Source organism: Aulonocara sp. 'chitande type north' Nkhata Bay, linkage group LG6 (assembly GCF_057382095.1).
Source record: "Aulonocara sp. 'chitande type north' Nkhata Bay isolate Kocher_YH1m ecotype deep benthic linkage group LG6, A_spYH_male_GT1.1, whole genome shotgun sequence".
In the NCBI taxonomy this organism is placed as follows: Eukaryota; Metazoa; Chordata; class Actinopteri; order Cichliformes; family Cichlidae; genus Aulonocara; species Aulonocara sp. 'chitande type north' Nkhata Bay.
The window spans coordinates 25,857,061-25,879,275 of NC_141349.1; the positions used below are offsets into that span (position 1 = coordinate 25,857,061).

The following is a 22,215-nucleotide window of genomic DNA, read 5'->3' on the forward strand; positions in this document are numbered from 1 at the left end:
CAAGGTAATCCCTTGACCTTTATTTAGCCGATATCCACTAAAGGAACCTGATTAAATGGATTTGCTCTAACCCCCGGCTCGTACATGTTATGAACTCGTCATTTAAATTTAACACCTGTGTCCAAGTGTCCAAAAAAGTAAATATCTTAGAACTAGGAAAACCAACCTATTGTGATATTTATTTGTACAATAACAAAAAAGCACCAACATGTCCTCATTTAAATAGCAAATAATAGGTTAATCCTAATTATTTGGCTTGGTGTAAACTGAATGCCAACTGTATACCAGTCAAGTACATTTCATTTAGCCAGATTCTGTTAAATACATTTATCCGTGCAACATAAGTACAACATAACATAAATTGTACTCCTTGCAAAGAAAAGAAAAGAAAAGAAAAGCCGAAGATCATAAAAGCAAGGTGACCAGAACAATGTTTATTTAGTTTTTAGGGAATATCACACAGTGCTGTAATAAGAAAGGGCTTTTCAAACATTCTTTGACTGATATCTTGTTTATCCTTTTCTTATCATGTTTTATTTTCTGGAGACAAATAACTGAAATTGTAGCAACATACCATCAATTGGTGTGTGAGGTTTTAAAAGTTTCTTTTAAAGAATTTTTCTTTCATCTGTTTAAATTGCTCTGCAGTCCTCAATATTATTTTTACTTTGGACAGAAAACTGCATGCTGGTATGTGCCACTCAGTATTTAAGGGCTCCCTCTGCTGGTCTTGGGTACTTCTCATCACCTGCAGTGGGTGGATCCTCCAGTGACAGCTATACTGTGATTGGCTGCTCCAGTAGGAGGCTGCCATGACACATTGGATGCTGCACAGATCCACAGCATCAGCAGGCAACGGACCTCCATCCTCCTCGTTATCCCTCTCTCTTTCTCTTTTTTCTCCTCCTTTGCCTCTCCTCCTCTCACTACTACCCCTGCTCTCTCTTCTCTGTCCCTTCTCCTCCCACTTGGAAAGACACGCAGGCCTGTTTGAGTACACTGCAGCAGAGGTCCATTAACACAACAGCAGCAGGAATAGCAGCAGCAGCGACAGCAGCAGGCGGACTGGTAGGTGTGCTGAGGCCTGTCTCCCTCCTTATTGCAGCACAGGCAAGACATCGCATTCTCCTCTGATCACTGTCAAGGACTATCTTTTTGAGAAGTGTGCGTGCATGTGAGAGCAGGAATCTGGCAAGTAGTCAAAGAGGACTACCACACCCTGGGAACATTATTACCAGTGGTAGGGCTGAATGTAGCAGCTGATATTTTCATTCTCATGCTATGTTCATTATGTACTTATTTCTGAGCTTAAACACAAGGATTCATCTTTTGCTTTTCTCTGCTCTAGTTGTTTGTTGCTTTTCCTTCATTCTACAGCACTGTGATTTGATTCAGCACCCACTAGGCCTTGTTCGTCTACACACGTGTCTTTGCTAATGAATGCATTGAATGTCTAACTAAGGTCACATCATTTGCCATGCTGTGCGCACATATTGTCAGCCTACCTAATGACAGCCTTCGTCTTTCCTTTCCAAAGCTGTCTTCATCACCAGGCTCTCCATCCACTGTTCTCTCTTCTGTCCTCCTGCATCTTAATTTCCTCTCACTCCCATTCCTCTTTCCTAAAACCCTGTTCCTCCTTCCCCCGCCCCTTGCATTCCAGTCTCAATCTCTTCGACGTGCCTTTTCTTCTTCCTGCCGGCTGGTTTCCCAGGATGCCTTTTTCCAGGCCGCGCCGTTAGGCCCTACCAGCATGGGCGGAGACTGGGTGGGGAGAGACATTACGGATTGGACCCTTCCCCTCAGGACGGGCGCACTGGCGGGTCACCCTCCCTCAGCTTCAGATGGGCGAGGACGCTGAGAGCCCCAAAATCAACCACACCTTCCTGCGAGACTACGTCACTGAAGGTAGAGCGGACGATGTCTCGCTGCCATCTCTGTGGTGTCAGATAACATACTGGTATAATTGAACAGATTAATTTCAGCTTCCTGCATTGCACAGTAGAAGGAATGTATGATGACACTGCCTGACTCAGCAACAGACACTTTCATAATTTAAATTTTCCTTAGGCATCATAGACATAAATGGTTGATTTATGGTTTAGAGTAACTGAAATAATATGTGATTTTATTAATTTTTCTTTCATTGCCAGCCTTTTCTACATTGTTATGGTCACTTAATCATCTGTGCTTTTTTTGCCATGTCTGCCTAACGTTCTCGCTACTCTATCATTGCTGCGGTTTTCTTTTCTTCTTTCTATACTTTTGTTTAATTGCCTCCAATGTTCCTATCTTCCTTACAGCTGATGTCATCTCTACAGTGGAGTTTAACCAGACAGGGGACCTTCTGGCCACGGGGGACAAAGGTGGCCGGGTGGTCATCTTTCAGAGAGAGACTGAGGTTAGTTTACAATGCAAAACCACCACTTTCTGTACACATGCTTTTTTTAAAAAAAATAGCTTCGTACACATACTGTAAATGCATGCTGAAAGCCGTGTTTTCCTCACTGTCTGCCCTGGGCAGCCGAAAGGTGAATCAGAGGAGGTGGGCGAGACAGGGGACTCTGGGGAGTACAATGTCTACAGCACGTTTCAGAGCCACGAGCCTGACTTTGACTACCTGAAGAGTGTGGAGATAGAAGAAAAAATTAACAAGATCAGATGGCTGCCACAGCAGAACGCAGCACATTTCCTCCTCTCCACCAATGGTGAGAAATCAGTGACTTCTCAGTCTCTATCAGAACATCATATTGATTGTTGGTTGTCGTAAAATGAAGTACAGGAAGTATACATGCATATAGGTTTTATCTATCTATCTATCTATCTATCTATCTATCTATCTATCTATCTATCTATCTATCTATCTATCTATCTATCTATCTATCTATCTATCTATCTATCTATCTATCTATCTATCTATCTATCTATCTATCTATCTATCTATCTATATATTGAGAGATAGTGAGAGAGAGAGATTTGTTATAAATAGCAGTTGTTTTTGCTTGATATGGCACAGGTATCGCTTACACACTTTGGTTTCAAACTACCTCCAATTTCCAAAATTATGGCAGCCTTGTGTCATCTTTTATTACCTACATAGAATTAAATAACATCAAGATAGTCTTTGGAGTCTCACTTACGGGTGCAATAATGGCACAGAAAAAAAAATCTAAATTTGGTGCATGAATTAAGTATTATGTTTTAAATTAGCTGCAAATGTGATTTTTGTTGTGCTTTGCAATTTTCAATGAATGTAATCATCGTCAAAGGAGCTTGCAAAGAAAAGCGTCTGGACTTCTTTAAGTTCTAGCAACTCAAAGAAGTCCAGACGCTTTTCTTTGCAAGCTCCTTTGACTACGATGACCTGGATGACTGAGAACCTTCACAGACGAATGTAATCATCATTTTCTGGCACGCAAATCCCGATGCCTGTCACAGATAAGACTATTAAACTGTGGAAGGTAAGCGAGAGAGACAAGAGACCAGAAGGATACAACCTGAAAGATGAGGAGGGACGGCTCAAGGACATCTCTACCATCACCTCTCTACAGGTACTCGGACACACACATACAACTGCACACTTTCATTTTGTTGGGTATGCCTGATACAAGTATTTATCAGGCTAACATTTAATCATCAAATCAAGTGTCTGTCTTTTTGCTCCTGTCCTTAAATGATCCATGGCTCTACTGTCCTCCAATTATGTCCTTTCTCATTGTTGTCTTTCTTTTTGCCCTATGATTTACTCCTCCTGTTCCTATCACCTCCTCCCTTCCGCCTTAAATCTTTTATCTCTCACCATTTAAGGTGCCAGTGCTGAAACCTACAGATCTAATGGTGGAGGTCCGTCCCAGAAGAGTATTCGCTAATGGACATACCTACCATGTCAACTCCATCTCAGTCAACAGCGATGGGGAAACCTACCTGTCTGCTGACGACCTCCGCATCAACATGTGGCACCTGGGCATCACAGACCGCAGTTTCAGTATCCTTACTGTCTTTTTTTTGTATTATAACACACTATTTTCAGTTTAACCAACCATGACCATTTGCTTTAAATAATTCTATAGCTCCTCTCAGACTTTTGTGTGGTGGAAACTCCTTCAATTTTACAGAGAATTCAGCGGTATGAATTAGATCACTGTTCATTGTTAAAGTATAACTGTATCCTTATGGTAATTGTAAAACAGCAATGAGAACAATATACCTAAACAGGTAAAGATTCCTGTCTACACCAAAAGGGAAAAAAAAAGAAAAAGTTTAATATACGTCAGTAAGCTTTTTTTGTGTTTGATTTTATGGTGAAGTGTCCATAAAGGATAAAATCTCATTTTAATTGTGTTAAGGTACACTGTAAAACAATTCATGCTACTATGTTAGTGTGCATGATTTTAGTTATCAGTATTGATCATTATGTATGTAGTTTCCTTACTAAAGAAAAAGAAATTGAGCAGTGTTGGGAACGCATCCCATATGCTTCTAATCTGTGTTTGTATTTCATCCACTGTTATCTAAATTTATGCCTAAAATATCACGGAGCCAATTCCAGGTTATGTACAGTAATCATAACCAATCATCCAAATTCATCTTCTGATTTATACTTAATGTAAACAACGTGACTCTGATTGGATTTGTGTTTCCATTATAATGCTGAGTAGTCAGTGCAGGTGGTAGCATGTGGGACTGGCTGCATGTTGTGATTTCCCCATTCAAATGGAAGCTGACCTAGAAAATCATAGAGGCATCTATGGAAGACGAGTTTAAATAATTCACACGGCAGTACACTTTCTTCTGAGCCACACAGGACTACCACAAATAGAACAGAGAGGAACAGCCTGTGCATGCATATTGGGGATAGGATGGGGTGCAGTTTTTTTTTTTTCCGGGATGTCTTTATGAATTTAGGTTGTGAACGTGTAGATCATCTGAAAATAAAAAGACTGCATGAATGAATATAAGTGATTTGTTTGCATGTCTGCTGCCTCAATTGACAAAATGTAAACATAGTCATGGAATTCGGTGTGGCTGTGGTAGAAACCCAGCTCGCCAGATTTATGTGGTGCTTAATGTCTGCGCTGTTTGTTCCTTGATGGCTCTGCTTCTCAGATATTGTAGACATCAAACCAGCAAACATGGAGGATCTGACGGAGGTGATAACAGCGGCAGAGTTCCACCCTCACCACTGCCACTTGTTCGTGTACAGCAGCAGCAAGGGAACGCTGCGCCTCTGTGACATGAGAGCCTCGGCTCTCTGCGACAAACATACCAAACGTGAGGAAACATTTTAAAGAGTTTACTGCAAGCTGTGCATGAGGAATCCTGCTCTCACGAAAGCAATGCAATTATATTTCTGTCTGATTAGTTTTTGAGGAGCCTGAGGATCCAGGGAACCGCTCCTTCTTCTCCGAGATTATTTCCTCTGTGTCGGATGTTAAGTTCAGCCATAGCGGACGTTACCTGCTGACCAGAGACTACCTCACCGCTAAGGTGTGGGATATCAATATGGATAAAGGCCCAGTGGAGACCTTTCAGGTAGAGGATTTTACCTGCACCTATTTGGAAATTGTATTCATTATTTGTCTGACATAAAATCTGTCTGAATCAAATTTGAAAATTTTGGGTGTTTGTTATGCTTTTCAAATTCAAAATACATATATTTTTACATTCATACACAATTCATTCAGTTGATCAGCATAATTCAGCAGCATCAACTTGATCCCAAAGAAAATCTGGAAGCCTTTTCTCATTTTTACTGCCGGTGTATTATACATGAGAGCAAAGTACAAGAAAGAAGATTAAAATGCCAAAATGTGAGCGTCCTGAGCAGGATAATGCTACCTTCCCCAAAACTTAAGCTGACTGTTTGCATCATCCCCAGGTCCATGAATACCTGAGGAGTAAGCTGTGTTCCCTCTACGAAAACGACTGCATCTTTGACAAGTTTGAGTGTGTTTGGAACAGCTCAGACAGGTAAGAGGCGGTGGGGGGACAGACAAAGTACAGCTTAAGTAGATTTGGAAGCAAAAACAGACTGCTGTGTCAGTGTGTTACTGCTTACAGTGATTTCCTAAATGCCCGGCCTCCTGCTTTATCCGACGTTTAAATCAATCCCAGAGACAAGCTTTACAGACATCAAATCAATCCTCGTGTATTCAGTTTGCTTTTTCCTCTTTTCCTCCCCCTCTACCATGAACACCGCTTGTCTCTTCCCGCTCTTTACTTCCTTTCGCCTCTCCTTTCCTCCATGATCCAGCGTGATTATGACAGGGGCGTACAACAGCTTCTTCCGGATGTTCGACAGGGAGACAGGCCGAGGCGTAACCCTGGAGGCCTGGCGAGAGAGCAGCAAGCCCCGGGCCGTACTGCGAACCCGCCGTGTGTACACTGGCGGTAAACGTCGCAGGGGCGATGTGGGCGTCGATAGCTTGGACTTCACCAAGAAAATCCTGCACATGGCTTGGCACCCATCTGAAAATATAATTGCCATAGCAGCCACCAACAATCTGTACATCTTCCAGGATCGTGTCAACCCAGAAACGCAGGCACAGTGACAAGAATGGAAATATGAACAGAAGCAGACACAGTACTTTTTATCAAAGTGTCACAGAAATGCAAAGAGTGACTGGAATATATTTGGATGTTCTATCGAGGGCATGGAGAGTGGCATGTTTGATGACATGCTTTGATGCAGAGTCTGTACATAATTGGAATAATCATAAAATAACAAGACTCTTTATTCAGTTCATTTTATTTAAAGGTGTTTAATCTAATCACCGAACTGAACTGATCTAGTACCCATCGGGACATTTGATTGATTGATTTATTTTTGGCTGCACTCTACTTCCACTTTTTGAAGATGTTTGTCTAACTGCCCCACTGTTGGGGCAGTCAATGAGGTGCAGGGACACCTCTCGATCTGCAGTGACTCAGTGCTGTTCCTCACACCGTGTTGCACTTCCCATTAATGTTCTGGTTACCTTTCACATAAAAATGGAAGATATGTGCTAGCTAGCATTTGAGAGGTAATTTCTAAATGCTACAGAATATACCGATAGAATGGCTGGAAAACTTTACCAGGCATTTAATCCAAATCTAATTGTTTTCACTAGGGTGAGGTATCAGGAATGGTGTTATTGTATAGTTCACAACAGTCTCCTAAAAGTTTTTTCTTCTTTGTCGTGTGACAACAGCAATTCAGTCTCTCCTTCAGAGCAGTGCTCTGGGGGAACGCACGAATAACTGTCCCGTAATCTTTTCCCCGTTCACGTTGCAATAATAACACTAACAAAACACAGTGCAGCACCATTCCTGCTTTAATACATGAGCTCTTCTTCTACAGGTAACAAAAAAATGTACACACTCTTTTTACTGTTTGCTGTAAATAGTCTGTGTTTTTTTTTAAAGGCGGTACCAATTTTCAGTTCCAGAGAGCTAAGAAAAAAAAGCATTTTGTCAAGGACACTCTAAATCGGTGTGAGATCTCATTTATAATAAGGTTTGTGGAATCACACTTTATCAGATATTTTCTCGTAGCAGTATATAGGTAGTTGTCGCTGGCTGTAGAGAGGACGGGGTAAAATTGTGCACAAAAAACACTAACTGTTTGGTTGTGTATATTAAGCCCTTATTGTGTTTTGATTGCTGTATCATGGTAATCTCATGTAAAAAAGAAAAAAAAAGAAAAAGAGGAAAGAAACAAATCCACATGCTTATATGAGAAAACATAGCAGTTGAAGGAGGCAGTGTGTGTATTGATGGGGGAATCTTGCAGTTTGGACAAACTTGAATTCTAAGCACATCGTTTATCGTTGAGACTCCCAAATTTAAATCAAAGTTGACTTTGTGTCCAGTGTGCTTGGAGGTTAGAGGTTATCATCAGTGCAATAGCTCATCACAGCAGTAATGTCATGTGAATTCATACTATCACAAGATCTTAATGTCATTACACCGTATACCTCACAGCGCCACATGCTACTCTGCGGTGCGACTCTGAAAGCCTGGGATGTACAGCAGTACAGTAAGGTGATGTCCGTGTTGGATCGCGTGAGACTTGTTTGTTTACAGTGAAGTACTTTATTTTCAAGTGACCTTGGCCCTGATGGGATTATTGTAAGTGGTTTAAATGTGTACTGTAGTGGGTGGGGTAACATAACCAGTGCAAAGGTAGAGAATATCAAGTCCCTTTGCACATTTTCAAAATCTGAAGAATCAACAGTGTAAAGAAATAACTGCTGTCACACCTGCTTCCTCCTCTCTCCCTCATGCCCGTTTGGTTTTCCAAGTTGCTGTTCACACACATCTGTGTTATCTGCCTGTAGCTAAGATGGTTTTCTTATGGGCATATATATTTTTTGTCTTCACTACCAGCCAGTGTTATCATGTGCAGGTACAGTTTTTCACTTATTGATTTAACATGTACGACACAGCAAAATCCATGATGACGACAACCCACAAGAAAACGGTTTTACATAGTGAAGGGCCTTGTGAAGCATTATGTAAGCTCCGAGGTTCATCCCTGCAGTGGCGAAATGTAGTTTAGAACAAGTCAGTTGTAATCGCATCATAACCACCAACACATACAACCAGTGAGACGATTTGTGTTCGGGAGCACAGCAGCAGCAGCATGTCGCCATTACTCAATGCTACTAGCGTGTATATCTATCATGCTTTAAAAATCTAACAGTACGAAAACATAACTCATATGAGGTGAATGAAAGGAATGTGCATTAATAAAATAACATAAAATCTAACAAAAATGTGTTGGATTTCATTTTAATGTCTGTCCTCATTTAATAGATTCTGCTTTTTATCTCATCACCAAAAAAGAAATATATATAAAAAATATATATTAATCTGAATAAAACCTTTCACAAGAGATTTTTCCCCCCCAATTCAAGCATTTTAATAGACACCCCATTTAACTCCACCAGTGGAAAAAAAAAAGGCACTCACATTTACAGTGTCGAGGCTCAACGTCAGCAATTGTAAACCACACGAGCATTGAGGTTACAGATTGATAGTGTTTATGTGTAAAGCTTTTCATACACCACCACTGCATTACTGTACTGTGTAAACCAGATAGCTAGGAAAACCCCCATTTCAAAAATAAATTAATCATTCATTACTGTTATTTTAACTATCCGTCCATCCATCTTCTTCCACGTATCCAATTCAGGGCTGCTGGAGCTTATGGAGCTTAGGGTTGAGAGGTGGCGATACACTCTGGGCACATCGCCAATCTTTCACAGGGCTTATTTTAATTATGTGTACAATATTTTCTTTAGTACCTCTTTCTTCAGTCAAATTCCAAACTGGCAAATTTTGAGATAAAAACTGTTTTTCTTTAAAGGTTCGGATTCTGTAAACAAAATGGTCTCTTAACTTGAACCAATATTGTGTTCAACTCAGTGAAACAACACATTTTAAACATTCCTGGTAATTCTTAATTGTTATGGAATGAACATGGTGTGTCTTAAATTTGTCATTTGCATACATTTGAGAAATACCATAAAAGGAGGTCTAGTGTGTGTTAATGTGATAACGAAAGTTTTCACAGAACTGCACAAAGTTCAACCTTATTTGCGTCTGGTTATTGATCATCAGCAAGTGAGCACTTCTATAAAAGCAGAGGTTTTGGCAGTTTTCTGGGCTGGAGCATTCTCATGTGTGTTAACAAAATGCCACAATCTTCCAATGAGGGGATGCCCCAGCAAATTCACTCCAAAGTCACACTGTGTAACTCTCAGATCACCTACAAGAACAACAAGCACTATATCTTAGCCTCTATAGGCCTGAATATGTTAAAGTTCATGATAGTAAATTTATAAAAAGTACAACTTGGGTAGAAGGGGTTCCAGGAGAAAGGCTCTTCCTCTAAAAACAAGATGTCAGCACAGTTTAAGTTTGCAGATCTGCATCTGGGCAAACCACAAGACTTCTGGAACGATGTCTTGATGAGAAACAGATCAGACCAAAGTGTAGATATCTGTGTATAATCCACAGCACCACATTTGATGCATTTTGATATGTGTAATACAAAAATCTGCAAGTTTACTGCAACCCCCCCTTGATGAAAGTTTTATGCTGGCTTTTCAAAATGACTGCATGTGCATCATAGCTTGAGAGACAGGAAAATCTGATGCTAAAATTAAAGTTAAGACCAGGAAGTTTAAAGACAACATCATAAAATATTGCCTAACAGAGGAAGCCAGAAATGCATATATATTATCACTAAATTTGTGTCATATATTTCCATAAAAATATTTAAATATGCATTTGAAAATGCACAAATATAAACAGAATACAAATGCAAATATCTTAACCATACACTATATTTCTAGATAAATTTCTAAATACAAAGGCAGATATAAAATCTACTCAGTCGCTATTTTGTTTTCAACAAATGTGCAGTTTTCTAGGTATTCAAAGGAGAACAGCACCCAGCATTAACCTTCTTGCATACAGCTGGATACCATCAAATTACAGCAATCTTCCAGTTCTTTATAACTATATTATAACATATTATTATATATTAGGTTGTGTGTGTATAAGTTTAACTCTAGCTAGACATAAAATGGATTTGAAAATAAAACAGATCATGAGTCTTGCCAAAGTTGGTGTCTGACGATTCTTGAACTGCTGTAGATGAAGTAAAAGTAGGATCTGCATAAACTAATGCACAGGAACACAAACTTTATAGATCCATCCAATTAAAAAAATACTATTTTAATTGCATCAGTGCTTCTAGACTAACATCATAAGAAACAAGATGATGTTCTGGAGAGACTCAAATAGGTTATTTTATTTCTACTTTTAATTACTAGTTTTAAATTTTTGCTGACAAAAATGGGGAAAAGAAAAAATCAAATGCAAACTTCAGGGCTTTCATTGTGGTACGTCTCCAGTTTCTCTCTATTTTCACCTGCCTGCCTCCAGTGAGCACTGAAGAAGGACAGTCAAGACAGTGGATAGCTTTCAACTCAAAGGCTGGAGCTCTGGCTCCTAGACGTCCCTCCAGTTTGGTGCTAAACTCCACCTTATTACCAGGGCTCAGATTTAGAAGCACCTGCCTGAACTCATGAGTCGCCATTAGGACTATATCTCTGGCTGGGTCCTCTCTCTCTCCACGTTCATCCTGGATCATTCCCACTGTCACTTCAAAGCGGTAGCTGTCGAAACGCTTGACATGGCAGGTATGTTTAGCCAGAGCCTTGAGCTGACACAGTTCTTCCTCATCTTGCGATAGAAGGAGGATTGGCAGTGAAACAGGCCCTGATGCAGAACTGGCTGTCAAATCTGCAGCTGTCAGATTTGCAACTGCGGCATTCTTTGGCTCACATTTGGGATAGGTCTCACCGTACAAGCAGCGCAGCCAATCTCCCACAAACACCGGCAACATGTTGATCACAGACTGTGCCCCATTCTCTGTTTCAGCCACACGGACTTGCTTGAAGCACCCAGTCCAGGTGACTCTGTGTCCATTCAGGTGGCTACAGAAGATTTGTGTCTGGGCTATGCCTTTGGTTTCCCAAGCAGGAGGCCCACAAACCTGGCCATACTGACTCCAAGTAAGGGTGGAGTTGTACACCTTCTCACCTTCTGCATGGTACACATAGACAGAGAAGAATAGAAGGACCATGGAGATGCAGAGTAAAATGAGTTTGACTGGACCCCGATGAGTCAGTGAGCGAAAGACATCCAGAATGGACGTGCTGAACCGCGTCCACAGCCGCAAGGTGACAGGGATCGCACATATTACCAGAGTCACAATCATCTTTGTCAGTTCTAGCTCGAGGAACCACTTAAACACTTGGATGAAGAGCATGGTGGCGAGACCAAATGCCAGAACAGGCAAGGCAAACAGGAAGAGAAAGTAAGCCACACAAGTGCGGATTAGACCCACAACAGTGGAATTCTGGAGGAGGACCATTGAGAACTCGCACCACATGAAGCACACAAGATACGGAACCAGGAAGCAGTAAGTTCCCCGGAAACCACGCAACCTCGCCATGCTAAGGAAGGAGAAACAAAAAGGAGGGGGTAAAAAGTTCTGAGATTACTTTAAGTGTCTGAAGAGTAAATCTGTCATTTTAACATAGAATAAAACAACACGGCAGACAGGAGTAAGACCAGTTTGAGAATTTTACTAATATAAGTAATCAATATTTCAGTTTGTCCAAATCTTTCTTACCTGAAGAACAGATAGAACAGGTAAACATAAAGCAAGCAGGGGAGACTGAGCTTCAGCACCACAGACTCCCCCAGTGGCAGAGTGGCGAAGGTGCGTCCCAGTAAATGAAGCGCCGTCATGTTCTGTGGCAAGAACTGCGTCAGGCAACAGAGAGATGATGCCATCTGGATTAAACCAAATGCAAGGACACAACAGAGGTTTTGATTAACTTGGAGAAGGCTGTTTTATTTCACTGTCATAAAAACATTAAGATTATAAATAGGAAAGAGATTTTTGTCGACATTTGTTAAAACCTTGCACAACAGCATTGCATGTTTTCCATTCATAAAACTGAGGTTAAGTACACATAAAAACCCTTTAACCCATTCTATGGTTTAGTTTATATCCGTAGTTCTGGTTCTTTTAGTTGTTTTTCTGTTTTGTGTAATACTTGTAGTTTCTGGCCTTAGTTTTGCCATCTAGTCTTCAGGTTCTGTTTCCATGCCTCTCCTATGTTCCACAGACTGTTTTATCAGACTTGTCTTCATGTTTGTTTTACTCTTATCTCCGTGTTTAGTATTTCTTTTCTGTCTCCTCAGTCAGTTTTGTTCCCATGTCTGTTTCTCCCCTGGTCCCAGTGTCAAACACTTGTTTCTTAGTCTTTGTCTGTGTGGTTATTGTACTTCCTGTTTTATTTTGACAGTCTCTCGTAGTGTGTACAGTTTGTTAAGTTTTGCTTCTCTTGTCCTGTTTGTCTGTATTAGTTCTCATTGTGTCCCATCCTCTTGTTATCATGTGTGTATTTAAGTCCTCTCTCTTCCACTGCACATTGTCGTGTTGTCCCTGTTTGCCATGTGTGCCATGTTTTACTTGTTAATTCCTAGTTTTAATCTCCTAGTTGTTTGTTACCAGTTTATAGTTCCTAGTTGCTAATTTCTGAGTTTTTGGTTGTTAGTACCCTTGTGGTTAAATAGTCTCAGCTGCGTCTTTCAGTTGATCCCTTTGTGTCTGAGTCCTGCTTTTGGGTCCTACCTCTGCCTGCCACACAGCGTACACAACAACGAGTGAATGAAAGCATGTGGTCACTATCAGGCTAATTATGCAACTTATGCCTAAAAAAGGCATTACTAGAAAATTATGTCAAACTCTGGTTTTACAAGGCAAAATAAAACTTCAACTCCCAAATCTGAGATTTCCCAGTATTTACAAAAATATTTTTTCTCTGTTATCAATGTCATGTTGCTGCTACACGTTTTTATGACAGAAGGCAAACAAGTGGTTTCCTAGAAATTCCAAATCATTTCATTAAGAATGAAATGATTAATTAAGCAGCAATATTATTAGTGTAAATTATACTTAGCAACAGGCAAGACAGTAATTCTGATCATTCAATCACTCAGTCAATTGACCTCTATAACCATTGCCCGGCGTGCATATGCTGTGGCATTTGGGCTGAGGCTGTGGTAGCTGACAGCAGTAAAGAAGATGGCCACAGTCGAGAGCTCAGAGCAGGGGATCCAATTCTTGTCTGCTACAGGGAAGGAGAAAATTACAAAGAAGACGGAGAAGATAAAATAGAGGTACGGTTCAAGGTTGTTCCAGCCAAAGTTTGTCTCTGCTTGCTCCACATCAAGGCCAGGTTCAAACCGTGTCAGCAGAGATGTCAGGGCACTAAAGTTCTCCCAGGTCTAGAAAAAGGGGGAAAGTTTACAAGTGAAAGGAAGCAAAGCACTCCAAAGAAATTTAAATGCAGGGTATTTAGACTGAAATTCAATATCAAACAAATTAAAGAAAAAAAAACAACAACAACAGAAAACATATTCTCACCTATCCCATTTAGCATTAGCTGACTTTTTTGTACAGAAATGTCGTCCGCAAAGTTTACATTCATGCTATAAATATTTTCTGATTTATAGGCATTCAAAGTGGATTGAGGTTGGTTGAATTTTTTTAATGTGCTGCAAATTTTAAATCTGAGATTGTGTCCCTTTTTTTTTGTATCTTTGGGGTCAGAAATACTAAGTTTGCAGAATAAAAAGCATTTAGCATAAAAAGCAACTTTTAGCAACACAGTAAATTTGAAACAATAATTATATTTTTGCATTAAAAATACTGATTGTGGTATTTTTTTTTACTGGTAATTTGATAATTACCAGTACTGTTAATGTAGGGCAGATTTAGCATAAACCTTACATTGGTTGTGGTGTAATAAATTGGTTGAGCACTACATAATTTCATTGATTAAGGAGAAATGCAAAAATAAATGCACATTTACAGTAGAAATTACTTTGTTTCATAAACTTTCATGTAAACTTTCAGGGTTCTGACAGTCCTGCTAACTGTGTGAAAATTACTAAATGAAACTGAAAGGAAATGCTCACCTTTGTCCTCTGGAAAATACGCAGCGTGCAAATGATCATGGCGATGAAGGAGAGGTAGAAGACAAGCAGAGGGATAACAAAAGCAAACAGATCCACCGTCAAGTTGCTGATGATGAAGAAGAAAATGAGAGCATTGACGTGTTGCGTTGGAATGATTGTGCTCAGCCACTGGACACCGGCCCGTGATGCCCAATCAACAAGATGCTCCTTTATCTCAACAACTGCATGCAGTGGGTACTGCAGCATCTGAGGAGAAGAGAGACGGATATGAAGATGAACAGAGAATATCAACACATTTAAAAGACTATTAAAATGTGAAATAATAATGAGGTAACAGGTACTATTAATTGTGACTTCATGTCCATGGCCCTTCTAAAGGCTCCGGTCTCACTAGTGTGCAGCATCATCCCACTTCGGCCAAAACTCCAGGCACTCTTGTTTGACTTCTTGCATCCTGATGAGACTGACTCAGCCTTGTGCTTTAAAAACACAGTTGCAAACACAAACACATTCACAGCCATGCTGTATCAAATAAACTATGTTCAAGTAACAGTTTATTTCTGCTTATGTAAAGTGTAAACCTTTTTTTTCTTTTCTTTTCTTTTCTTTTTTTTTTTTTTTTTTTACCCCTGTACGACTGTAATGAAGTGCAGGGCTTTCAGTTGTGGCTGAGACTTGGCTGCCATTCTTGGGAGTAGCCGGGGCAATACCCTGTGCATAGTTCTTAGTCATCTCAACAAACTCATCCAGGTCCACCATCTGACTGGCTAAGAGATAAAGAGAGATATAATTACAGGTGGAGATGCAATATAGTTTCTGGTCCGCTCCTCCACCCTCTCTGGATACCTACATTCTTTGCTGACCATGCTCCCCAACACTTTCTGGGCTTGATTCGAAGTTGGGACAGGAACCTTGCTGCTTGCAGTGCCACCTGTTGGTGAGAAATGACCACACCACCATTGAGCTGGATGAAAGCTGGTAACATGAAACTATTCATTGTAACAGCTGCAAATATTAAAATCACACAGGGGCATCTCATATTTCCAGCAGTAGTGACAGCTATTGCATAACAGCATACTAAATCCTTCTAGGTATAGCCACTAGTACATCATGCAGCATTATTTTCACCATTCAAAAATAGTTAATACTTTTTAATGATGAATTTATCAAAATATCTGTGGCTGAGTTTGTCTCTCCTACCTGGAACTGCATTCACCTGGTTGACATTTTCCAGCATCTCAGATACAGTCACCTTCTTCTTCCTGTCTGGGTTTAGCTTCCAGTACATCAGCATGGCTGCTTTGCGTACTGCCAGCTCAAACTTACTCTCTGTCGACAACCTGCGGACATCAGCCTCATTCTCTGGAGTGATTCCTAGTGGAAGTGAGCTTAAGTTATAGAACAGAAACATAAAGACTTTAACACATGTGATACTTGTGTTAAATGAACCTTTTTTCTGGATCCAGCAGCGCTGCAGGGCTTTTGCTGCACCCCTTCTTCCCTGTTTCGCTGCTTTAACAAGCCAGTTAACAGCCAGCAGATTATTTGTTTCACTATCCTTCTCTTTAGCAAGACCCAAGTAGTGCTGACCAAGCTGAAAGACAGAGGAGAGGTAAAAGGGCCAGATTATTTCAGCTTACTTAATGTACTGCATGCATGGATATGTATTTAAGCAAGCTTGTTATACTGTGGTGTTAAAGGCAAAACTACAAAAAATCGTGTATGTCCAAAACTGTATGTCTACTACAATCTTTTTGCTAGCTCCCAAGATACAGCAGTGAACAATGCCCCAAAAAGTGTTATCATAAAACATTATGCCATAGTGAAATCATAGCTGAGCTTCTTTTGTATTTTGGACAGAAACAGAATCGCATATTAATTTTATCCCATTAAAAATGTATGTGAAGTGTTTTGGTCATAATTGGTGTATGCATGTTATGGCCAAAAATGTGTTACGTGAGGTCACACTGACCTCTGAATTTTAGTAACCAAATAATAATAATTTCATTTTTGAGATCAAGTGAACGTTTGTGCTAAAGCTTAAGAACTTCCCTGAGGGTATTCCTAAAATATTAATATTATGAAAAAAATGGGAGAGACAGATGAAAAAAAAGCAACACCTCCAGCTACGACATTCACTGTCATCAAAATTAATCTGCAGTGGCACAAAAATGTAATTAAACAGGAACTTGTATTTCCAGTAGCTCTCTTGTTATTTTGAACAATCCTCAAGGATTATTGGATTTACACTTGTTTGTGAGCTCCATTCAAAACAGTTCATAGTAAAGTTCATATAATGCACCAAGAACACATGACTTCAGAATGTATTATTTTCTGTTTCTGTAGCCGTCGGGGCATTCGTCATGTCTAACTAACAGGGGCAGCAGTGGCCCCTGTGGCATATCAAGTGACTGCTTTCTAATATTAACTGTCATTTCATAAACTTCCCTCTCACTCAGTTATTATTAAATGTCCCTATTTGTGTGGAATCAGATGTGTCTTCGTTTTTAATGGTTCTGCAGTTGTGTATTCCTGTGTCTATCAGACAAACAAAGAAAATACCATCATAAAACTTATTTTAATTGCTAGAGTGACAAAATGTTTTTAAAATAAAATAAAGCTTTGAATTGGAGTATTGGACAGTACTGTAAATATTATAATGTGTATCTTGCCTATTGGGATACCATAATGCACAAATGGAAAGCCTACCAATGCTTCTCAGCATCCAGCTGCTGTACTGATATGGTCTCAGGTTTGCATGTGTTCTCTTAGATATGCACACCCTCTCCTTATTTAGACAGTGGGTATGTGCAAATACATGACATCTGGCAAGAGAATGTTGAACCAAATGTTGACAAGACACTTGGGAATGTCACTTCTACCACCCTTGAATTTGTTTGCGCTGGCAGACAACATGGAGTAAACAGAGTGTGAATTTTGCATTGTTATTTATACAGCAGCAGTACATGCTACAGTATGCTTTAACTTTTACACTTCTTAATGATTTGTAAGTATGACAGTATATTAGTGTGTCACACTGAAATTGTGGGATCATCTTCCAAGTGGCCCAAAATAGGCACATGCTGAAAACCAGACTGAGTCAGCTTGCAGGACTGAAAACAATGCCAAGAGCCTGTCTGTGCATGTCTGTGCATGTGCTTTCACTTACACGGGCCTGAGCTCTGGCATCACCGCCTATGGCCTTCTCCTCAAGCTGCTCCACAGACACGTCTTCCTCTGGTTCTTCATCTGCAGGAGAGGACACAATATGTCTTAATAAAAAAAAAAATCATGTATATCAATTTTAATTAACTGCCAATAACTTTTTGACAAAACCTCAAAGCTTCCAGCAACACCGTGCCCAGTTTTTACCTCACAGCACTTGTCAGCTGTAAAAGTTTCATAACTGTCCCCCCGCTGTCCATTAAGAAAAGGGCTTGACACTCTTCAACTTTAGCCCTTACTGCATTTCAAATGTCACAGCTTATCACGCATAGCAGATCTCCAACTGGTGAAGCCAGGATCTTGTTTTCAATTCCAACAGCTATGGAATATATTGAAATACCACAAAATGTCAATGAGACAAGAGTGTCGGTTTTCTAAAGTACTTAAGGAAAATGTACATTATGAACAGTTTTATTATTATACATAAAAATCTGATTATACAGTCTGATCTACTGGGACTTTCCCACACAGTCATCTCTAGGGTTTCCTATGAATGGTCTGAAAAAGAGTAAATATCCAGTGAGCAGCAGTTCTTTTGGCAAAAATGCCTTGTTGTTACCAGAGGTCTGAGAAAGATGGCCATACTGCTTTAAGCTGACAGTTAGGAGACAGGAGACAGTTAGGAGACTCAATATTTACTTTCACAAACAAGGTATGCAAGGGAGAGTATCTCTGAGAACACATTAAACCCCGAAGCAGATGGATTACCACAGCAGAAGACCACAATAGGTGCCACTTCTGTCAGCTAAGAACAGGAAACTGAGGCTATAATTCCCACATACTTACCAAAACCAGACAACACAAAAATTGGAAAAACATTGCCTGGTCTGAGGAGTCTTGACTTCTGCTATGACATTTGGATAGTGGGGTCAGATTTTGATATATGCAACATGAAAGTACAATGCATTTTTTATTGTACCAAGGTTTAGGGAGGATATTTTCTTGACACACTGTAGACTCCTTAGTATCAACTGAGCATAGTTTAAACACCACAGGCTACCTGAGTGTTGTTGCTAACAATGTTAGCCATCTTCTTGTAGGGTTAAAAAAAAAAAAAAAATGCTGCTTCCAGCAGGATAAAACACCATGTCAGGAAACTCAAACGGGTGGTGTCTTGAACATGACAATAAGTTCAGTGTATCCAAATGGGCCCCACAGTCACCAGGTCTACATCCAGCAGAGCAGTTATGGGATGTGATGGGGCAGGAAATTCACTTTATTGTTATGCTGCCAACAAATCCGCATCACCTTCATGATGCTGTCATTTTAAAATGGACCAAAATTTTTGTAGAATGTTTCCAGCACCTTGTTGAATCTGTGCCAGAGAGAATTAATGAACGCGAGTGTTAATTTTTGAGTGTACAATGACACAATCAAATTCTTTTTGTGCTTTGTTTTTTTATAGAATAAACTTTAAATAGTAATACTTTTTTGCATATTTAAACTTTCAGAGAGTGCTGAACCCTTCCTATTGTTACTCTTGGCAGACATTTTTAAACCAGTGATGCTGCTAACCAACCAAATTTAGGCTGTAAAATTGACTTATTAAACAATGAGCAACTTCTGTTTAACTTTTCTGTTGCAAAATTCATATTTTTTCAATGACAATACAATTTCTTCAGTTTCAGCATTTTACAGATTGCCTTTGTATATTTTTCCACGAAATATGGAGTTTATGTGATTTGGAAATCATTGCATTCTTCTTAAAACTGCATTTACACCTTCCCAACTTTTGGAAGTGAGGTTATAAAATTAGTGCACTTGACAGATAAAATATTTATTGTGATACATGAAACATATCATGATGTACAATGAAAAAGGTGTATTATTTCTATCAATGAGGGGACATGACTTTGTGCACAAAATTCCACGGCAACGCAACTAATATTGTTTCATAGATTTGAACCTCATATTGGAGTTTTAGACTACCAAAGTCATAATGTCCCTGTGTAATGCCCTACAGATTTAAATGCAAGCCATAACAAGTTGCTGAGATATTTAAGTAAAAGCCTTTTGCATTATTTCGATTATTGTGTTTAATTCACTGGGAAAAAAAGCATCCCAAAATGTTTTACAGCACGGTATTCAAATGAGTAAACAAAGGAAGCCAAAGTGGATCTGGATTCTTGACAAGAGTTGTGTTTTCCTCGGGACAGGGTTACATGAAAAGACATTCCAAAGCATGCAGAAGGCTTATCACCTTAACACAGCAACTGGTCTATGACATCCTCTCAGCAGCACTGAACCTTCAAAATCTGTCATTTAATCCCTCAATTTAAATGAAACTATTCTTACCATCCTCTTCATCAAAGGCATCCTCTTCCTCAGCTTTTCTAAGTCTTTCCTGTATGATTACCCGTTTGGCCATGGAAGCAAAAGTGCGTTTTGCGGAGGCCATGGATGAAGATGTGGAAGCCGTGGTGGAAGTAGCTGTTGAGGAGGCAGATGTGAGGTCGGAAGTGAGTGAAATTGTGGAAGTTTGAGGGTCAGCAAGGGTGAGAGAAGCTGGTAGGGGTGTTCTGATCGGAGCACTAAGGGAGGGATTAGTAGAAACGGTTTTACATGTAGAGCTAGGAGACACAGCAGGAGATAAGGGCTTTGACTTGTCTAAGGAAAGGGGGGGATCCATCTGTTTAGCGGTAGTATGTGTAGATGGTGGCGAAGAACTGGGTAATTTTCTGGGTTCCAGAGAGGTTGGTGATTTTTCATGCTGAGTGGGAGAAGCAGAGAGGTTACTGGAGATGGGTGTAAGAGGAATTTGCATGGGGGATGGACAAGAGGGCATATCCAGGACAGGGCTCGACCCCTGGACGTTGACACTAGTTGGTGTTGATGACAAATCCTTCTCCATCTCTCCTAAAATAAAAACAGGGTGAGAGAAAATGTATATTTTAGCTGGGTAGTGAACTTTCTGAACTCCCTGTTACAGAATTTGATGGATTCACCTACAGACATTTTACGTCCATAACAACAGATCTTCTCATTGAAGTTTTGAACTTAACAAATTCTTACATAAAGCAGGCTAAAAGTGCAAAGCAAGAAAAAGGCTAATTAAAAAAATATACAACAGCATAAAAATTTGAGAAAACGCAAGGTAAATGAGAGGTGCTTTGGGAAAGTACTGTAATTACTCCGCATTAAAGCATCAGAGCAGCAAGCAGGGACTGACATGAAGTAATAGGCAACAGGAGAACTCGGAACGTCAGTAACTAGAGCAAATCTTCAACATTAAAACTGCGCTATGATGACATACAGTAAAGCAATAATCATTACCTGTTTACTAAATGAGCAGATTTCTTTAGGATTCAAGACAATCACCCTCCTGGATTTGAATGTTGAGTGTGTATTCCATGTTCCAGATTAATCCTCACCAAACAGCCCCGCGTAACCAGAGACGCACACTTGCTCGCTGCCGTCAAACTCTGGGCTATAAACGACGCCACAACTTTGTGGCCCGCCCTCTTAAAACAGGCTCTCGCACTGCAAGGACTGCAAATGTCCGTCAAAGGAACAGCTTACCTGATTGGTTTTTAGCTTTTTAAACCTGTGACAGATGCTTTGCGGATGTTTTATGGCGATTCTTTAAACATTTCCCCAATGCACTTCCAATTTTAAAAAGAAAAAACAAACAAACTTGAGGTCTTGCTTTAAAGTTCAAGCCTGGACGTGCAGTTATTTTAGCTATAGCTAGAGCAGTAGACACATGTAAGTAGATTACGGGGTCCCAGATCAAACGCTACGGGCCTACACTTAATCGATTGTGTCTTTTCCATATGGCAGAGGACAGCGATCCTGCACCCTGAGATGCTGTGAAAGTAAAATAGAAATCATTAAAATGACTAATAAATAAAACCAAGATAATTATATAAGTCACAATTGCTGTAATCATCAGATACAAACACAATCGCATATGAATTAAAATAGGAGATTCTTATGTATACCTGTTTACCATCTCTCGGTTACTTCAAAAGTAAATGTCGTATTGTTATTAATACCCGATGTTCTATTAGACGAGGATTTATGATCCTTTCATTATTTCATTAAGGAGAGACAGGATTTTACATCAGTGTAGTTGATCATTATGAGGCATGTAGTAGAGAAACACTTGTATCAGTATACTAAAGAGGACAAATACATAATAATAATAATAATAATAATAATAATAATAATAATAATAATAATAATAATAATAATAATAATAATAATAATAATTGTTAGGTATTTTAGTACCATGGTAGCATTTACTGGATATTGTTTTATAGTGACATTATGCAGGAAAACTCTGTCATTCAATAAGGCCCCTTTGTTTCAGTGTTTTTCTCTTTGACCCAAGAATTGATGTGTGAGAATCACAGGCTGGTACAAGGTTGAAATACCACAGAGATCACTCCCTCAGCTACATTAGTTTCTTAATCTTTTAGACGCCTGTTGAAGGCCAAA

The 22,215-nt window shown here is 39.7% G+C and overlaps 2 protein-coding genes across 4 annotated transcripts; one reads left to right on the forward strand and one right to left on the reverse strand.

Annotated features, from left to right (window-relative positions):
• The first annotated feature begins 157 nt into the window (after positions 1–157).
• On the forward strand, positions 158–8,756 carry ppp2r2ca (protein phosphatase 2, regulatory subunit B, gamma a). Of its 3 annotated transcripts, none has more exons than XM_086295893.1 (10): positions 158–1,068; positions 1,538–1,908; positions 2,304–2,401; positions 2,525–2,708; positions 3,439–3,551; positions 3,808–3,985; positions 5,107–5,271; positions 5,363–5,532; positions 5,879–5,970; positions 6,254–8,756. In XM_086295893.1, the coding sequence occupies exons 2-10, from the start codon at positions 1,845–1,847 to the stop codon at positions 6,549–6,551; spliced, it is 1,362 nt and encodes a 453-aa protein (XP_086152019.1). In that variant the 5' UTR covers positions 158–1,068; positions 1,538–1,844; the 3' UTR covers positions 6,552–8,756. The 3 variants fall into 3 exon arrangements, with proteins under 3 accessions (XP_086152019.1, XP_086152018.1, XP_086152020.1); XM_086295892.1 differs by having other exon boundaries at positions 1,664–1,908; XM_086295894.1 differs by having other exon boundaries at positions 1,715–1,908.
• On the reverse strand, positions 7,096–21,400 carry wfs1a (Wolfram syndrome 1a (wolframin)). Its single transcript, XM_086295890.1, has 12 exons — positions 21,049–21,400; positions 20,071–20,631; positions 17,720–17,799; positions 16,000–16,144; positions 15,751–15,924; positions 15,401–15,481; positions 15,178–15,317; positions 14,892–15,029; positions 14,551–14,796; positions 13,579–13,857; positions 12,191–12,354; positions 7,096–12,011 (listed from the first exon to the last, which is right to left on the reverse strand). The coding sequence occupies exons 2-12, from the start codon at positions 20,624–20,626 to the stop codon at positions 10,826–10,828; spliced, it is 3,189 nt and encodes a 1,062-aa protein (XP_086152016.1). The 5' UTR covers positions 20,627–20,631; positions 21,049–21,400; the 3' UTR covers positions 7,096–10,825.
• Positions 21,401–22,215: the final 815 nt, after the last annotated feature.